Source organism: Chrysochloris asiatica, unplaced genomic scaffold (genome assembly GCF_000296735.1).
Source record: "Chrysochloris asiatica unplaced genomic scaffold, ChrAsi1.0 scaffold00548, whole genome shotgun sequence".
NCBI classification, from domain to species: Eukaryota; Metazoa; Chordata; class Mammalia; order Afrosoricida; family Chrysochloridae; genus Chrysochloris; species Chrysochloris asiatica.
In genome coordinates this window covers 394,459-412,203 of record NW_006409066.1, presented here as the reverse complement: position 1 = coordinate 412,203, position 17,745 = coordinate 394,459, and the positions used below count along the sequence as shown (strand labels likewise).

The following is a 17,745-nucleotide window of genomic DNA, read 5'->3' as shown; positions in this document are numbered from 1 at the left end:
ATTTTTTGTCTAAAAATTTTTTAATATAATTTTGGCTTACAGTAAACATTATTATTCAGACAATAACCTAACGTACAGCAATGACCTTGCATGTACTCAATTCTATGTTTCCAATGGAAGAAGTATGAAAGCAAAGAGTTCAAAGTCTTAGTCATAGATAATTTAACAAAGTTCACCATTTTTTTGAAGATGGTCATGGTGTGGCACTGTAGGATAAGCACTAGACCTCAAGGTCGTTTTAACCACAAGGTTGGTCATTCAAACTCACCAACTGCTCCTCAGAAATCCTATACAGGGTCGCTATGAGTCAGAAACAACTCGACAGCACTTAACAACAACACCTTTTTTAAACTAAAAACACCTTGATTTCAGGGGCTAGTTCTGTTTCAGTTTTTATGCCTGGAACATTCCACTAGACCCTGTGGCATGACCATGGTAGAAACTAAAAATGCTAATCATGTTGGACTGAACCAACAGAGGATCAGTAAGCTTTGCCTTACTTGATTGTTGCCTTCCTCATCATCCTCATCACAGTCTAGGCCTTGATGGGTGATCTCAGTAGTGTTGTTCTCCTGAAAGAGATTTTTCTCCAAACTAGGCGCTCTGGTGGCCTCAGTTGTGACTTTTACTTTCATGCTGTGAAATCCAGTGGAGACCAATCCCACTTGCAGGTTGACAGGCTCCCCTTCAAACAGCAGTATGTGTGAGTTCACCCCTTCTTTAAAACCAGGAGGTTGGTAGTCACGTGGGGTCACTGCAAAACGAAAAGAGCAGAAAGCTATACAAGAATATGTTTCAATAGAGCAACTCAGTTTAAGCTTTCATTTTTAGCAAAAGACATCACTTCCAATTGCTTTCAAAATCCTTCTATTATATAAAATATTAGTCCAGCACTTAAAGATTTGACTAGATGTTTCTACCTACCCTCATTATAGTAGTGAAGTTTCATAGTAAGTAGAACATTATTAGGAAGAGGTCCAAGGTTCTGCATAAGCATATACAATTTACGGATCAAAAAAACACTAGCTTTCTTAATGTCTTCACTGTTTGCTCCACTTTTCAAGCTTGTGCTGCTGCTATAACTACAGAGAAAAAACAGCATATTATTCAATAATATACAATATTGACAATATATTCCAAAAAGCACAAAAATCTTTACTATACGATCAAATACATATAAATTAAACATCAGAACATTTTTCAGGCTATTTTTAGAGTATAAATTAGTGAAGTGTTCATAATTTTTTCAACATGTATAAAAGGACATAATAGTAGCAAGTTCCCATAAGGCATTTTAAATATAACCTGATTTTTAAAAAATTGATTTACAAACATAAATACTCTAATAGTGAGCCGGAGAAAAATGAGACTTTCTGCTCCTGTAAAGATTTACAGCCTTGGAAATCTTGCACAGAGTCGCTGTGAGTTGGAACTGACTTCATGGCAAATAACCACCACCACCATCACCCACAATAGTGAGCATAATGGATTTGAAATCAAGAGACCTGGTAACTAATATTAGCTCTGCTGCTAATTAGCTGGATGACCTCAGTCAAGTCATTTAGACACTTTAGGTCAGTTAGTTCATTTGTGAGATAAGCCTACAAATATTTCCACACCTCTTCAATGGTTCTGGGTCTTTCTCCCATTTGGCTATCTCTTCTTACATGGATTAATTAATTCAACACTGTCTATCTAACTGTTCTTCCTATTTTCATTCTTGTCAACACTGCAAAACATTCTCTATACCACTGGCCAAATAATATTCCTAATAGGAAAATCTGCTAGCGTCACTTAAAATTCTATCACCTCCACCCATTAAGCTTGAGAAGGGTGTATGTGCTTTGCCTTTCATAGCAGCCCTGCCCTCACCTCCACTTTCGACTTCAGTTAATGTCCAGGTTCCTCTCACTATGTGCATTTGCATAGTCTGTTCACTTTGCTTGGAATATATGTTTCCTACTTCTCTTCTTGACTCTTACGAATGAACTTATCCTTTAATACCTAGTCAACGCGTCACCTCTTCAAGGAATATTCTCTGAAAAACACACCTTACCCCTTAGAATAACTATCTCTTTCAAACTAGATTGTGATTGGCTGCATCCTTCAACTCCATAATACCTAGCGACAGTAAATAGTCAATAAACATCTGTTGAATTGAATTAATTCAGGAATAAATATGTATATTAGACCAAATTGCCTTCCAATCCTATAAGGTTTTTATTTCTCCAAAGTTTTCTTTCCCAATTAGTTTCACAGAATGATTTCCAGGAAAGAATATTTTCACAATGCCTTGTGCATAATAAGCATTCAATATTGAAAAAAATAATAATCCTAAGTGAATAATTGGATTTTCCTCTAACTCTTTGGAAGCAGTGTAAATTCAAAAAACAAACATTTATTAGGTGAATGTATTATCTCATTTTCCAACCTTGAGCAAATTAAAATAAAGCTTTATGACCCTGATTTAACCAATTTGAACAGAGGTAACAGAATGAAGGACAAAGTCTTGTAGCTAATGGGATCCTTCAGTATACATCAGTAAAATCATATTCAGAATTCCCTTACATTCCTCTAAAAAGGAAATTTTGTTTACTATGGAAGAGTTGGCAAAGTCATTTTCTGTGAAGAATCATTTAAACAAATACCTATCTTTGGTTTCTAGGAAATAGTAATATGCATTACCTTTTCTCCTAGTTACTACCTGAAAGATTTGGCCAATTTAGTTTTAGTGCTTACCTCTTGGAATATGTGCCTTCATAAATCTGGTTGTAGTATTGTTAGTAGCACATAGGTTTGAATTATATAGAGTTAAAGGACAGCTGTTTTATTCGAGGTCATATATATTTTAAAGTGCTGTACAATTGATTAACTGCTATAACAACCACCATCCCTCTTCCCCACAAAAATCAATCCCATTGCTGTCAAGTTGATTCCAAATCATAGCGACTCTAAAGGGCAGAATAGAACCTTCCCATAGGGTTTCCAAGGCTGAAAACCTTTCCTGAAACAGACTGCCACATCTTTCTCCGATAGTACAAATGGTGGGTTCAAGCTGCCGACCTTTCCCAAACACTTAACTATTGCACCATCCAGGCTATAGAGATGATAGCTAATGATAGTTAATATCATTTACATTCTCATTTCCAGAACTTAAATGTGTCTTCTCCATACTCCTAGTAAGTCTTACAAATAAGAGGATAATTAAATCTTGAAGAGAAATTCTCAATTCATGGTAAGTGATGAGACAGAGCTAAAAGTGGAGAAACAGGCTGAGGCCACATTTCACTTCCATCATTCATCTCAGTTGTTGTTGTTGTTAAGTGCCTTTAAGTCGATTCTGACCCATACCGGCCCTGTATAGGGTTTCCAAGGAGCAGCTGGTGAGCTTGAACCACCGACATTTCAGTTCAAACGGATTTGCAGTCTGGCACATTAACCTACAGCGCAGTAGTACCTATAAATTGAGTGCTCCAGAACGTCTCACTTCTCTTCTTCCTTCCTCCTCCACTTATATTCCATCTCATCAGCTAGCTGTACTTAAGTCTCTATGCCTTCTGACTGATCTGTGATTTGAAAACTGCATCCAAAAAACACTGGGAGAGGAATAAATGCTGCTGCTGCTATCTGTCATTGAGTGACTTGCAACTTGTAGCACCTCTACCTACAACAAAAAGAGACACTGCCTGGTCCTGTGCCATCCTCACAAATGTTGATATGTCTGAGCCCACTGTTGCAGCCACTGGAACAAAACATCTCATTAGGGACTTTCTCTTTTCACTGGTCCTCTACTTTACCAAGCAGGTTGTCTTTGATAATATATGTCCAAAGTACCTAACACCTGAAATTTCACCATCCTTGCTTCTAAGGTGCATCCTGGATGTACTTATTCAAAAATGACAGTATAGTCACTATTCTTAAGCAACACCATGATTCAAAGGCATCAATTCTTCTTCAGTTTTCTTATTCATTACCCAGCTTTTACATATGTATGAGGTGACTGAAAAACATGGCTTGGGTCAGGTGCACCTTAGTCTTTAAAGTGACATCTGCTTTTTAGCACTTTCAAGAGGTCTTTTGTAGCAGATTTGCCCAGTGCAATATGTCCTTTGACCATTGCTGCTTCCATGGGTGTTAACTGTGGAACCCACTAAAATGAAATCCTTGACAACTTCAATGATTTCTCCATTTATCATTATGTTTATTGGTCAATTTGTGAGGATTTTTATATCTTCATGTTGAGGTGTAATGCATATTGGTTTGAACTGCAAGGTCGGCGGTTCAAGCTCACCAGTCGCTCTTTGGAAACCCTGTATAGGGTCGCTATGGGTCGGATCCGACTGGATGGCACTTAACAACAACAACAACAACAATGCATATTGGAGGTGACAGTCTTTGATCTTCATCAGTGCTTCAAGTTCTCTTCACTTTCAGCAAGCAAGGTTGTGTCATTGGCATATTGCAGGTTGTTAACAAGTCTTCATCCAACCCTGATGGAACTTTCTTCTTCATATAGTCCAGCTCAGCATACAATTTGAATAAGTATGGTGAAAGTTTACAACCATGACACACACCTTTCTTTATTTTAAACTACTCACTATCCCTTGTTCTGTTTTTGGTTTATGTACAGGTTCCTTATGAGCACAATTACATGTCCTGGAATACCCATTCTCCCCAATAGTTTCCATAATTTGTTGTGATCCACACAGTTGAATGTCTTCACATAGTAAATAAAATGTAAGTAAGCATATTTTTTTTTGTATTCTCTTTCAGCCAAAATTCTTCTGTCATCAGTAATGATCTTCCTGAATCTGGCTTGAATTTCTGGTGACTGCTATAACACTTTATGAATTATCTACAGAAAAATTTTACTTGCATATGATACTAATGATATTGGTCGATGATTTTCACGTCCCATTGAGTCATCTTTCTTTGACTTGGTACAAATATGGATCTCTTCCAATTGCTTAGCCAGGTAGCTGTCTTCCCAATTTCTTCGAATAGACAAACGAGTGCCTCGAGCACTACATCAAATTTGTTGAAACATCTCAACTGGTATCCTGTTAATTCATGGAGCCTTGTCTTTTGCCAATGCCTTCAGTGCAGCTTATATTGTTTCCTTCAAAACCATCAGTTCCTGATCATATGTTACCTCCTGAAATGGTTGTGCTGTTCTTTTTGGTAGAGTATCTAATAATGGTTGTTGCTATTGTTGTTGTTAAGTACCATCGAGTCAGTTCCAACTCATAATAACAGGTCTCCAGGGAGTGATTGGTGGGTTTGAACTGCCAGCCTTGCAGTTAGCAGTCCAGTGCTTATCCTATAGCATCTCAATAAAACATCTGTACTGGGTTGTTGTTGTTGTTGTTGTTATGTGCCGTGGAGTCAGTTCCAACTCATAGGGACCCTGTATGCCTTGGTTTCTGAGGCTGTAAATCTTTACGGGAGCCAAAAGCCTCATCTTTCTCCCACGGAACAGCTGATAGTTTCGAACTGCTGACCTTGCAGTTCACAGCTCGATTCGTAACCACTATGCTGAAAATGTCCTTGTCTTTTTTACTTAATCCTTACTCCATTGACAGCTTAGAATTTCAGAGTTGTTAGGAAAATGCAGTACTTTCTAGCCATTTCCATATAATACACACATAGAAAATTATATTTGTAGAATTGGGGAAAGCAGATGAAACTGCTTGTGTTTGTAAGGCACATAATTCAGGGCTTTAATCTACCTTAAGCTATGCCTGGCAATATTTGTACTGAGGGCTGAGAAAATCAATGTCTTGATATAGAAATTTAGAAGATTTGGGCTAGTGGAGTCTTATGAAATTCTCCAATCAGCACCATGTAGACCGCTTACTAACATATCTTTTACTTTTATACCTCCAAAGACTATCACTATCATCACCACTACCCTGTAAGATGAGTACTGAGCTACTAACTACAAGGTCTGTAATTCATGAAAGATGAGGCTTTCTGCTCCCACAAAGCTTTACAGTCTAAGAAACCCTATACAGGATCACAATGTGTCAGAACCAACTTAAGAACAACAACAACTGAGTACCACTTACTGAGTGTTTATGAGGTGCCAGGTATAGGCAAAAACTTTACATATACATTATAATTTAATAATCACAGTGACTCTATGAGATAGTTACTATTATTAGAGGCATAATGCAGATAAAAACATTAATATTTAGGAAAGTGGAGTTATCTATTCAAAGTTATATGACCAAAAATTGTCACTGCTCTGGTGACACAGTGGGTTAATCATTGGGCTGTAAACTGCAAGATTCATGGTTCAAAAACCCACCAGCCACTCTGTGAGAGAAAGATAAGGCTGGTTGCTCCTGTAAAGAATTACAGCATCAAAAACCTCAGGAGCAGTCCTCCAGGGTTGCTATGAGTTGAAATTGACTTGATAGTGGTGGGTTTTTAGCTTGGTTCAATAGTCAGAGTCAGGGATCACTGATATCTCTGCCTTGGCATTTGGAACTCTTAACCACTAAACTTGCATTAGAAACTACAAACACCACCTTTGAAGAAAAGGAGAGAAGAAAGCCTTTACTCCTATTAACTTCATCCCCGGATGTCAGATATTTTAAAATGTATTATTGTCCCTTTTTATTATAATTGTTTTCAGAAGAGTTGGTAAGGAAGTTGTGAAAGAAGTTCAAGACATAGCTCTGGCTTCAAGAAGCTTATATTTACCTCAACCCCACATATTTGTCATGTTCATTTTTAAAAGTTAGATTCTACCTGTCAAAATCCATAATGGCTCCTTCTCTTGTATATTTGAATTTGAACTGGTATAGCTCAGTCACTTCCTAGAAGCATCAAAAGGAATAGAAAAAGAAATTACTTTAAAGCTTAAGCCTGAACTCACCCCCAGAGATAGACTTCCAGCCAAACAATTTGTTGTTGTTGTTAAGTGGCTATAAAGTGAGGACCTATTCAAGGCACTTAACAACAGCAACATAAAGTGAGGGACATTCAACTTCAGAAAACCAAAAGGGCAGAATTTACTCCAAAACAAAAGACAGGAAGGGGCAGGAAAGGAGGATGATTGGAAAAGGGAATCCAGAGAAGTGGGAAGAGTGTTGTTACATTGAAGGGATTACTTCCAATGTCACCAAATAAAATACATATGAATTGTTGAATGGGAAACTATTCTGTAAACATTCAGTCAAACTATTATTTTAAAAAATACATAAATCCAGAATCTCATCTGATAAGGAATGTTTTCATTGTATCCCTACTATACTTTCTATATATTGTTTTTCAGTATTTCATTATTCAGAAATAATACTTCCAAATATAAAAGTAATTTTCTCCTCCACAATAAAAATTAGTTAGATGGCAAATACTACCACTACCATTTTACAGCTGGAGAAACTAATGCATAGAGTCAAGTATCTGGCGCAATGTAAGTAAACAACAGTGGGACCAATTGAAAAAAACATTCATTTTATGACAAATATTTACTGAACACCTACTTTGTGCCAAGCACTGGAGTCCCAATGATAAATATGAAAGAAGAGGTCTCCATTTTTCTGGTGCATACAGTGAAGTGGGTGGGAGGAACGTTGTTGATACTCTAGATACTGCCTCAGTTTCTCTTGGTTATGATGAGTGTTAGAAATGAATCCCGATGTCGCATAAAAGACACTTGGTGAGACTAAACTACCTTGGCAAAGTAAAATTTATTCTTGCAAGAGGGTGCGTGAGCATAGCTGTACATACACGAACAGGCTAGCGAGCACACCGAGTGGGCACCCTCTTGCAAGAGTAAATTTTACTTTGCCAAGGTAGTTTAGTCTCACCGAGTGTCTTTTATGTGACATCGGGATTCATTTCTAACATGAGTTACCACAAGCGCTTACCAATAAACACTGGAGAAATCCAATCTGTACTAATTTTAATCAGAGTGAGGTTTTCTTTATTTGATTTTGCAAAAATGGATGCCCAACCTAGTTTATTGTTATGTTGTGAAGTGCCATCAAGTCAGTTCCGACTCATAGCGACCCTGTACAGGGTTTCCAAGGAGTAGCTGGTGAGCTTAAACTGATGGTGCTGCAGTTCAAATGGCTTTGCAGTCTGGCACATTAACCCACAGTGCCACAGCAGGACTCCAGTAGACAAAGGAAAATGTACCACATGGCTGGGTCACAAAGAGTTTTATTTCCCTGCCTGGAGAAAGCCCCTCCCCCAGTTCCTGTTTTCTAGTCAAACTATTTCTTCCCCTCCCCTGAGCTCCTTTTGTTATGCTATCCTGCTACCTCCCAAGACTCCCCTCAGATCTGAAGATGGACCACCCCAGAAGTATTTCTCACAGTAAGGGAGATAGTCAATAAATAAGTAACCAACAGAACAATTTAAGATTGTGATAAATGCCTTGAACACTATTAAGCAAATATTGTGAGAGAAAATGCATGAAGGGGAGGGGTGCAGATTTGGTTTGAAAGAGCTGAGGAAGGTCTCTCTAAAGAGATGACATTTGAACTAAGCCTTGTGCAGAATGAGGGGGTCTGGGTGGGGAGGGGGGAGGATAGTAAACTGGAAACAGCAATGCAAAAGTTCTCACAGACTTGGTCTGTTACAGGATTAGAAAGGAGGCCACATGGTTGGAGATTAGTGAACAAGGAGGAGACTGTAATAGGAAAGGTTGTAGAGGAGTCTTTGTGGCTTTGCTAGACCCAGGAAGAGGTTTGGATATTATTTTAAGTGAACCATAAGATATTGAAGTGTTTTAAGGATGTGTTATGGATTGAGTTGTGTGTTCTACAAAAAGATACACTGAAGTCTTAACCTATAGTACCTCATTTGGAAATAGCATCTATATGACTAATGAGACCAATTTGGGGTAGGGTGGGCCCTAGTCTAAATTGAATAAATTATATCATCTTGTAAGAAAGATGAAGAGACATCGAGAGACAGACAAAGGGAAGATGGCCAGTAACCTAGTTTGGGAACAGGGTTTTTAATGATGTTATCAGTTAACAGGAGGTAATTGAGGAGTAGTTGTTGTTAAGTGTCATCTAGTCAGTTCCATCTTTATAAGTTTTCTAAGGAGCGATTGGTGAATTTGAACCACCGACCTTGTGCTTCCTTATCCTATAGCACCACACCAGGACACCCGTTCAGGAGTTGTTACTGCTAAGTGCTGTCAAGTCAGTTCTGACCCATTGTTGTTGTTGTTGTTGTTGTTGTTGTTGTTGTTGTTGTTGTTGTTGTTAGGTGCCATTGAGTTGGTACTGACTCATAGCAACCCTATGTACAACACAACACTGCCCAGTCCTGGTCTAACCTCACCATTGTAGCCATGCTTGAGCCCATTAATGCTGCCATTTTGCCCATCCATTTCCCTGGGGATCTTCCTTTTTCTTTGATCCTCCACCCTACTAGTAACTGGTCCCTCCTGACAATAGGTCCGAAGTATGAAAGACTAAGTATGGCCATCCTGGCCTCCAAGGAGCACTCTGGTTGTAGTTCTTTCAACACAGACCTGTTTGTTCTTTTGGCAGCCCATAGCACTTTCAATATTCTCCTCCAACACCATAACTCAAATGCATCAATTCTTCTATGATCTTCCTTATTCACTGTTCAATTTCGCATGCATGGTTATTGAAAATACCATGGCTTGGGGCAGGCGTACCTTAGTCCTCAAACTGACATCTTTGCTCTTCAACACTAAAAAGGTCTTGTGCAGCAGATTTGCCTAATGCAATACGTCATTTGATTTCTTGGCTGCTGCTTCCATGAGTGTTGATGGTCTGACCCTAGCAACCCTTTATAGGGTTTCTGAGTAGCAGCTGGTGAGCTTGAACTGCCAACCTTGTGGTTCAAATGACTTTGCAGTCCAGCGCAGTAACCCACAGTGAGTAGGGTGGGTTATAATTTAATCTAAATAGTGTTCTTATAAAAGAGACACACAGAGACAGACAGTGGAAAGATTGCCAATGACCTCATCTGGAAATTCTGGACTAAGATGGGTCTTAGTGTAATATAAGGGGCATCCTTGTAAAAGAGAGGAAGAGACATAGAGAGACAGATGGAGGGAAGCTGGTCATGAGAAAGAAACTATGCTGAGGCATTAAGCCAAGGTATGCTTGGTCCTACCAGACACTTATAGAGAAAAATGGATCTTATCCTACAGCTTTCAGAGAGAATATATCCCTTTCAACATTCTGAATTCACAATACTAACCTTCAAACCTGTGCAACAATAAATTTGTTTTTATTATCCACCCAATCTGTGGTACTTTGCATGGCAGCCCTAGTAAACTGATACAGAATAGGAACAAAGCTTCTCAGCTCTCTTGCTCCATGGGTTGGCAAGCATACCTCTGCTGAGAAGTACCCAGAAGCACCCTCCTCTGCCAAGAAGTCTCCAGTCCAAAGGCATTCAGATCTCTTGCTCCATGGGTCAATTCCCACACTGTCTCACACAGCCTCCTGGTTCTGTTGCTGCCATTTCTCTGTCACTGCTTCTCATGATCTATGTCATCTCTATGTCACAGCTCTCCTCACTTCATTCTGAACCCTCACTAGAATTACCTTTGTTATCCATAATCCCACCTTAACTCCCTTACAACTGATTGATTGGCTGATCACATCAGGTAACATTATGAGAGATGATTATACCATTAACAAAATTGCCAAATTACATCATTATGTAACAGGCAAGCCACTGTGAATCATGGCCCAGCCAAGTTAACACATTTAGGGGGAACACAGTTCAATCCATGGTGGCAGTCAATAAGGGGAGAATTTCATTGGCAAAAACAGGAAAAAAAAATAGAATTATGGCACATATCTCATTTACTCTTCCAAAAGACCATAGCATTAAGGATTCAGAATCAACTAAAATAAATAAGCAAGCAGAGATTTTTAATGTCAACGTGTTAGGAAACAGGATAAATTCGACTCTGCAGGTTTTGAAAATGTTCTAATCAAGAATGTACCAAGTTTCTTGTAGTGTATACCCTTTGGTTGGTTGATGATGCATGGAGGGGATTGTAACCATGGCAATGAAATGATATATGATAGGATGAATGTAAAACTAATGTTCTCACATGTAAACTATCACATAATTCACAATAAAACATTAAAAAACAAAAAGAATGTGCCAAGTTTATAGAAAAACACACACACACATATTGAAAGAGCTCACTGAGTTACTCTGCTCATAATGTCTATAACTTCAACTCAGGTAAACATGTTGTTGTTATATGCCGTGGAGTTGGTTCCGACTCACAGCGACCCTGTACAGGGTTTCCGAGGCTGGAAATCTTTACGGGAGCAGAAAGCCTCATCTTTCTCCTGCAGAAGAGCTGGTAGTTTCGAACTGCTGACCTTGCGGCTCGCAGCCCGATTCGTAACCACAGGTAAACATAGTCAAATATAATATCCATATACTGCTCACTCCTCTGTGTATGTTCTTACCTCAGGTTCATTGGGAGTTGTGTAAAGCTGTTTAAGGGAAAATAAACAGCATTTAATTTCTGAAACTTACTATGTTACTTTTCACAGAATACATTTTTCTGTTATGTTCTATTCAGTGCTGAAATTTATACATATTCATATTTTATCAAGCTAGAGACAAGATAAGCTCTTATTTTGTGAATATTGTTGTTGTTAAGTAATGCTGAGTCGGTTCCAACTCAGAGGGATTCAGTATAGAATTTCTGAGCAGTAGCTGGTGGGTTTGAACCACCGACCTTGCAGTTAGTAGTCCAGTACTTATCATACAACACCACACCAGGGCTTCTTTGGTGAACACAGAGAATATATGTTCTGTGAACAATGAATACAAGGGAATTGACAACCAGGCTTTTACCATTGTGACTGAGATACAAATAAATTCTAAATAATTTACTATGATTTAAAATATTTTAAATAAACATCTCAGACTTTTAATGGTATCGTTCTCATTTTTTTTTCCTATTCTTTACATATATCGTCTGTTATATCCAGAGGTTAGCCCACAAAACTTCTGAGTTTACAGAGTAATTTAAACAATGATATCCTGAGAACCAGCAGATAAATCCAGTATTATAATAAACATGGAGTGGTAAGTGATACTTGTAGGATAAAGCACTGGACTGCACGGTCACTTTGAATCTCAAGATTGATGGTTCAATCTCACCAGCCACTCCTGGGAAATCCTATTCAGAGTCACTATGAGTTGGAACCAACTTGACAGTACTTAATAACAACAACATAGCAATATACTTCCCATGGCAATATATATACTAAAGAAATATATAGACTTTTATTCTTATTAAAATTTCTGATAAACCTAAACCTACTACCATCAAGTTGATTCCAACTCATAGTGACTTAGGGTTTCTGGGAGTATCTTTCTCCCATGGAGTAATTAGAGGCTTTGAACTGCCACCTTGAGATTAGCAGCCCAATACTTAGCCAATTGCACCACCAATACGCCTAAGATCTCTGATAGATACTCCCCCCACTAAAAAAAAAAAAAAAAATGTTATAAGATAAAAAGAGAATGACAGAGAAAAGGAAGAAAAGTACTGTTTTAATGGTTCACTTCCCAAAAGACAATGAAATAGAGACAGAGGCTTGAGTATTTAAATGCATACTTACTATAAGAACTGCCATGTGGAGCTTCAAGAGAAAAGAAAAATATTAGTATTATATACTTATATCTACATAATTGTTATTTTCAATAGGGACTCCTAGTGTAGCACTGTAGGATCATCAGTGGACTGTGAACTATAAGGTTGTCAGTTCAAATCCACCAGCAGCTCCTCAGAAACTATGGTTCGGCACTATGAGTCAGAACTGACTCAATGGCATTTAAAATGAAATTCTAGTAAGTTTCCAAAGATTTGAAGGAGAAAAAATATTCAGACTGTCAAAGGTATACTAATCATTCATTCATTCAAGCGAGCGCCTATTATATACACAGGTCTCTGTTGGTAAGGTTGTTAGCTGCCATAGAATCCATTTCCTTATGTACATACAGAGTAGAACTAACTGCTCCATAGGAGCAAGGCTGTGACCTTCTGGAAGTAGATTGCCAGGCCTGTCTTCTGAGGTGCTTCTCGATGGGATGGAACCACCAACCTTTGGGTTAGTAGTACAGCCTTACCATTTCCACCATCCATGGGCTGGGAAGGGGAGGGATTTAAAAAAAAGTTAATTGTCCCCACTCTCTCAAAGTTATATTCTATGGTTTCCAATATGTCTGGGCGGGGCTAATAAAAGGCAATAGGGATAAGACTCATGTGGTATAATAGTGAATAATTGCTATCAAGACTGTGAGGGTCGGAAATGTAAAGGTAGATATTTTGTAACAAAAGGAGGGAAGTGATTGATTTTGCAGTCCAGGAGTGGAGGTCCCTGGGACCATCAAGTGAGAAGAGCGGAGTGCAGGACCCTACCCAGAGAAGCAGTGACTCCGGATATGGAAGCAGAGATGATGACGAGACGATAACGTGGACAGATGGCGCGACTGGGGACAATGGACTCAGGGAGGGAGAAGGGCTGTGTGCTGACAGCCAGGGAGCAGGCCTGTGGGGTGTACCCTTTAGTTGTTTGATGATGCATGGAGGAGATTGTAATCATTGCAATGAAACAAAATATGATAGGATGAATGTAAAATTGATGTTCTCCCATGTAAACCCCCACAATTCACACACAAAAAAGTTATATTCTAGCTTCGAAGAATAAGATTAACAAAATAATTATTACTAAAAATTAAATGTATCCAAAGTATCTCATAAATGTGTTCCTTTTAAACATATTTTTATTTTAAAGCCTTATATACTGTCTATAAAACCCTTGGTGTTATTAAGTGCTGTGGAGTTGGTTTCAACTCATAGAAACCCTGTATTAGGTTTCCAAGGAGCAGCTGGTGAGCTTGAACCACCCACCACCTTTGCACTTTAAACCGACCTTGCTGTCCATTGCATTAACCCACAGCGCCACACCAGGACTCCATAAAACCCTTGGACTCTGTTTATATACACTAATATAATAAACATGTTCTCTCTGTATTTAAGAGTGATGAAATATATATATACACATATATACACACACACACACACATATATGAGAAAGTATTGTTACTAGGGTTCCAGTTCATACATATATGAGTTTATTCCAACAAAATGAGTTTCAACACATCTCTGAGACCAGTGGATGGCAGCAGACAAACGCTCTCAGTAATAACACTTGTCTTAGTCTCAGTGGTGGTACTGGTGGTGATGCTAGTTGTATACTTTGGAGTCAGTTTCCAAGGTTGTAAGTTTTTACAGAAGCAGAAAGCCTCATCTTTCTCCTGTGAACAGCTGGTATTTCTGAACTGCTGACCTTAAGGTTAGCAGCCTGACTCATAACCACTATGCTACCAGAGCTCCTTTAGTCTCAATAGGGTGCGTTAAAAAAATAAGTCCCATTCAAAACACCGACTTCTGAGATGATCTTCTGGGCCAGCTCAGAAGGTTATGACTACTGTTTTTGGGGATTCCCAAGGGATAATCTTGATATATTTTCTTGAAGGACACAGGATGATCACTGGAGCTTACTAGGCTTCAGAAGTGTAGATGGAAGATATGCCAAGAAACAATAGATTCACATTTAAAATTTTTTTTGTTAAGCAAAGATTTCTATGATTTTGTAGCAATACTTTTGAAAAACGTATTAGAAACTTTATTAAGTTTAAACAAGAGTAAAAACAAGACAAACCAGATTACCCAGGTAAGAGAAATCATCAATGATGCCATGATGAAGTCCAGTAGCAATTTTTTTTAGCTTACCCTTGTATGTACATAAAATCAATCTCCGTATATGTGTGTGTTTAGATGAGGGAGTTTCTTGTTCATGTAAAAATGGAATGAAAAGATAATAGAATTTTTTCTATAAACTGTCAAAGCCCCCTTGTATATATGTTGCTTGTTGTGTGCCCTGGAGTCAGTTCCAAATCATAAGTTCTGAGAGTGGCTGGTGGGTTTGAACTGCCAACCTTGCAGCTACCATCCCAGCTTAATGAGATGTGTGTGTTTGGTGTACATTTGAAATATATATATATTGTTCTTGTTAAGTGCCGTTGAGTCAGTTTTGACTCATAGCAACCCTGTAGGAGATTTCTGAGGAATGCCTGGTATGTTTAACCTGCAGATCTTGTGGTTGTCAGTCAAGTGCTTATTCTACAGTGCCACACTAGGAGTGTCTCTCTCTGTCTCTCTCTCTCCAATAAATTGGAGTTAGCCAGGTAAAGGCTGTGGGTTTGTTGTCTTTAAGTGCTAGTCAAAGTAGTTTCAACTCATAGCAACCTTATATAGGATTTCTGAGGAATGGCTGTGGGGTTTGTAGATCAGTGTTTATCCTACAGCACCACACCAAGACTCCTAAATGCAGTAGGGTAGGGGGATTTTCTTTTAAAACCAGTGGAGATTTTTAGACAAAGGTGTAACATGATCAGACTTATGCTTCTTAAGGAATGTTATGGAGACAGTGGGTTGGTGGGGGATAAAGAATAGAACTGAGGAGACAAGTTAGTCCTCTTTGCTTTCAGCAAGCATATTATCATCTGCATATCGCAGGTTGTTAATAAGTATTCCTCCAAATCTGATAACATGTTCTTCTAAATATAATCGTGCTTCTCAGCATATAGACTGAATAATTATGGTGACAAAATACAACCATAGCACACATCTTTCCTGATTTTGAACCATTCAGTATCCCCTTTTCTGTTCAAACTATGAAGCCTCCAGGTCTATGTATAGGTTCTTCATTAACACAATTAAGTGTTCTGGAATACCCATTCTTTGCAATGTTGTCTATAGCTTGTCATGATCCACACAGTCAAATGCCTGTGCATAGTCAGTAAAGCACAAACATCTTTCTAGTATTCTCTGCTTTCAGGCAAGATCCATTTTGGATCTTCATTCCATATCCTCTTCTGAATCCAGCTTAAATTTCTGGCAGCTCCCTATTCATGTACTATCACAGCCATTTTTTAATTCTCTTCATCAAAATTTTACTTGCATGTGATATCAATGATATTGCTTCATGATATCCAAATTCTGTTGAGTCACCACTCTTTGGAATGGGCACAAATATGGATCTCTTCCAATCAATTAGTTGGGTAGTTGTCTTACAAATTCCTTGGCATAGGTGAGTGAGCACCTTCAGTGCTTCATCTGTTTCTTGAAAGAGTTCAATTTGTATCCCATCAATTCCTGCAGCATGGTCAATGCCTTCAGTGCAGTTTGGACTTCTTCCTTTAGTACCATGTATATGCTGCTTTTGAAATGGTTGAACAAAGACCATTTCTTTTTGCTAGTGACTGTGTGTATAACTTCTATCGGCTTTTGATGTTTTCTGTATCATTCAGTATTTTGTCCATAGAATCCTTCAGTTTGCAGCTTAAGGCTTGAATTTTCTCCTCAGTTCTTTCAGCTTGAGAAAAACTAAGCATGTCCTTCCCTTTTGCTTTTCTATCTCCAGGTCTTTGTACATTTCATTATAATACTTTACTTTGTTTTCTGATGTGCCCTTTGAAATTTTCTGCTCAGCTCTTTTACTTCCTCATCTCTTCCATTTACTTTAACATCGCTATGCTGGAGAGCAAGTTTCAGAGTCTCTCCTGACAGTCATTTTGGTCTTTTCTTTCTTTCCTGTCTTTTTCATGAATTTTTGCTTTTTTCCTGTATGATGTTCTTGATGTCATGTCACAACTCTTCTGGTTTTGGGTCATACAAATGCACCAATTCTGTTGTTGGTCTCTAAATGCAGGTGGAATATGTTCAAGGTGTGGTGCTGTGGGTTAAAGCATGGGACTGCAAAGTTGGTTTGAAGCACAAAGTGGGCAGCTGCTCCTTGGAAACCCTATAAGGGTCTCTATAGATTGGAACCAACTGGATGGCACTTAACAACAACATGTTCAAGGTCATATTTTGGCTCTTGTGGACTTGTTTTAATTTTCTTCAGCTTCAGCCTGAACTTGCAATTGAAGATCTGTTCCACAGTCAGCCCCTGACCTTATTTTGGCTGATGATGTTTTGGCTGATAGAACTTTTACACTGTCTCTTCCTGCAGATATACTCAGTTTGATGCCTGTGTATGCCATCTGGTGAGGTTGTTTTAAAAAAGGTATTTACAATGAATAAGTCATTGTTTTTTGCAAAATTCTATCATGCAATCTCCAGCATCACTTTTATCACCAAGATCATATTTTCCAACTATGGATCCTTCCTCTTTTTTTTCCAACCTTCCCATTGTAAGTAATTTCAGTAATTATCGATAAATCTTGATTACATATTTGGTCAATTTAAGTCTGAAGAAGCTGGTAGAATTCTTCAATTTCATTATCTCTGGCTTTAGTGGATGGTGTAGAATTTGAATATCAGTGCTATTAATTAGTCTTCCTTGTTGTTGTTGTTGTCATGTGCCATCGAGTTGGAACCAACTCATAGTGACCACATGCACAGTAGAACGAAACAATGTCCGATCCTGGGCCAACCTCACTATCGCCACCACACTTGATGCCATCAATGATGTCACCTGGCTGATCCATCTCGTTGTGGTCTTCCTCTTTTTCTCTGACCCTCCACCTTACCCAGCATGACATCCTTCTCCAGCAACTGCTCTCTCCAGACAATGTATCCAAAGTATGAGAGACGAAGCCTAGCCATCTTGGCCTCCAAGGAGCACTCTGGCTGCACTTCTTCCAAAATAGATCTATTGGTTCTTTTGGCAGTCCATGACACTTTCA

At 38.6% G+C, this 17,745-nt stretch overlaps 1 protein-coding gene across 1 annotated transcript in view; it reads right to left on the bottom strand.

Annotated features, from left to right (window-relative positions):
• Positions 1-455: 455 nt before the first annotated feature.
• Positions 456-17,745, bottom strand: part of LOC102834820 (HORMA domain-containing protein 2-like) — an 82,887-nt gene continuing 65,597 nt past the window's right edge. Inside the window, exons 5-9 of the mRNA XM_006877654.1 lie at positions 12,609-12,629; positions 11,442-11,468; positions 6,757-6,824; positions 925-1,082; positions 456-754 (exon numbers count right to left, since the gene is read on the bottom strand). Coding sequence (XP_006877716.1) covers positions 456-754; positions 925-1,082; positions 6,757-6,824; positions 11,442-11,468; positions 12,609-12,629 — 573 coding nt within the window. The remainder of the gene's footprint in view (positions 755-924; positions 1,083-6,756; positions 6,825-11,441; positions 11,469-12,608; positions 12,630-17,745) is intronic.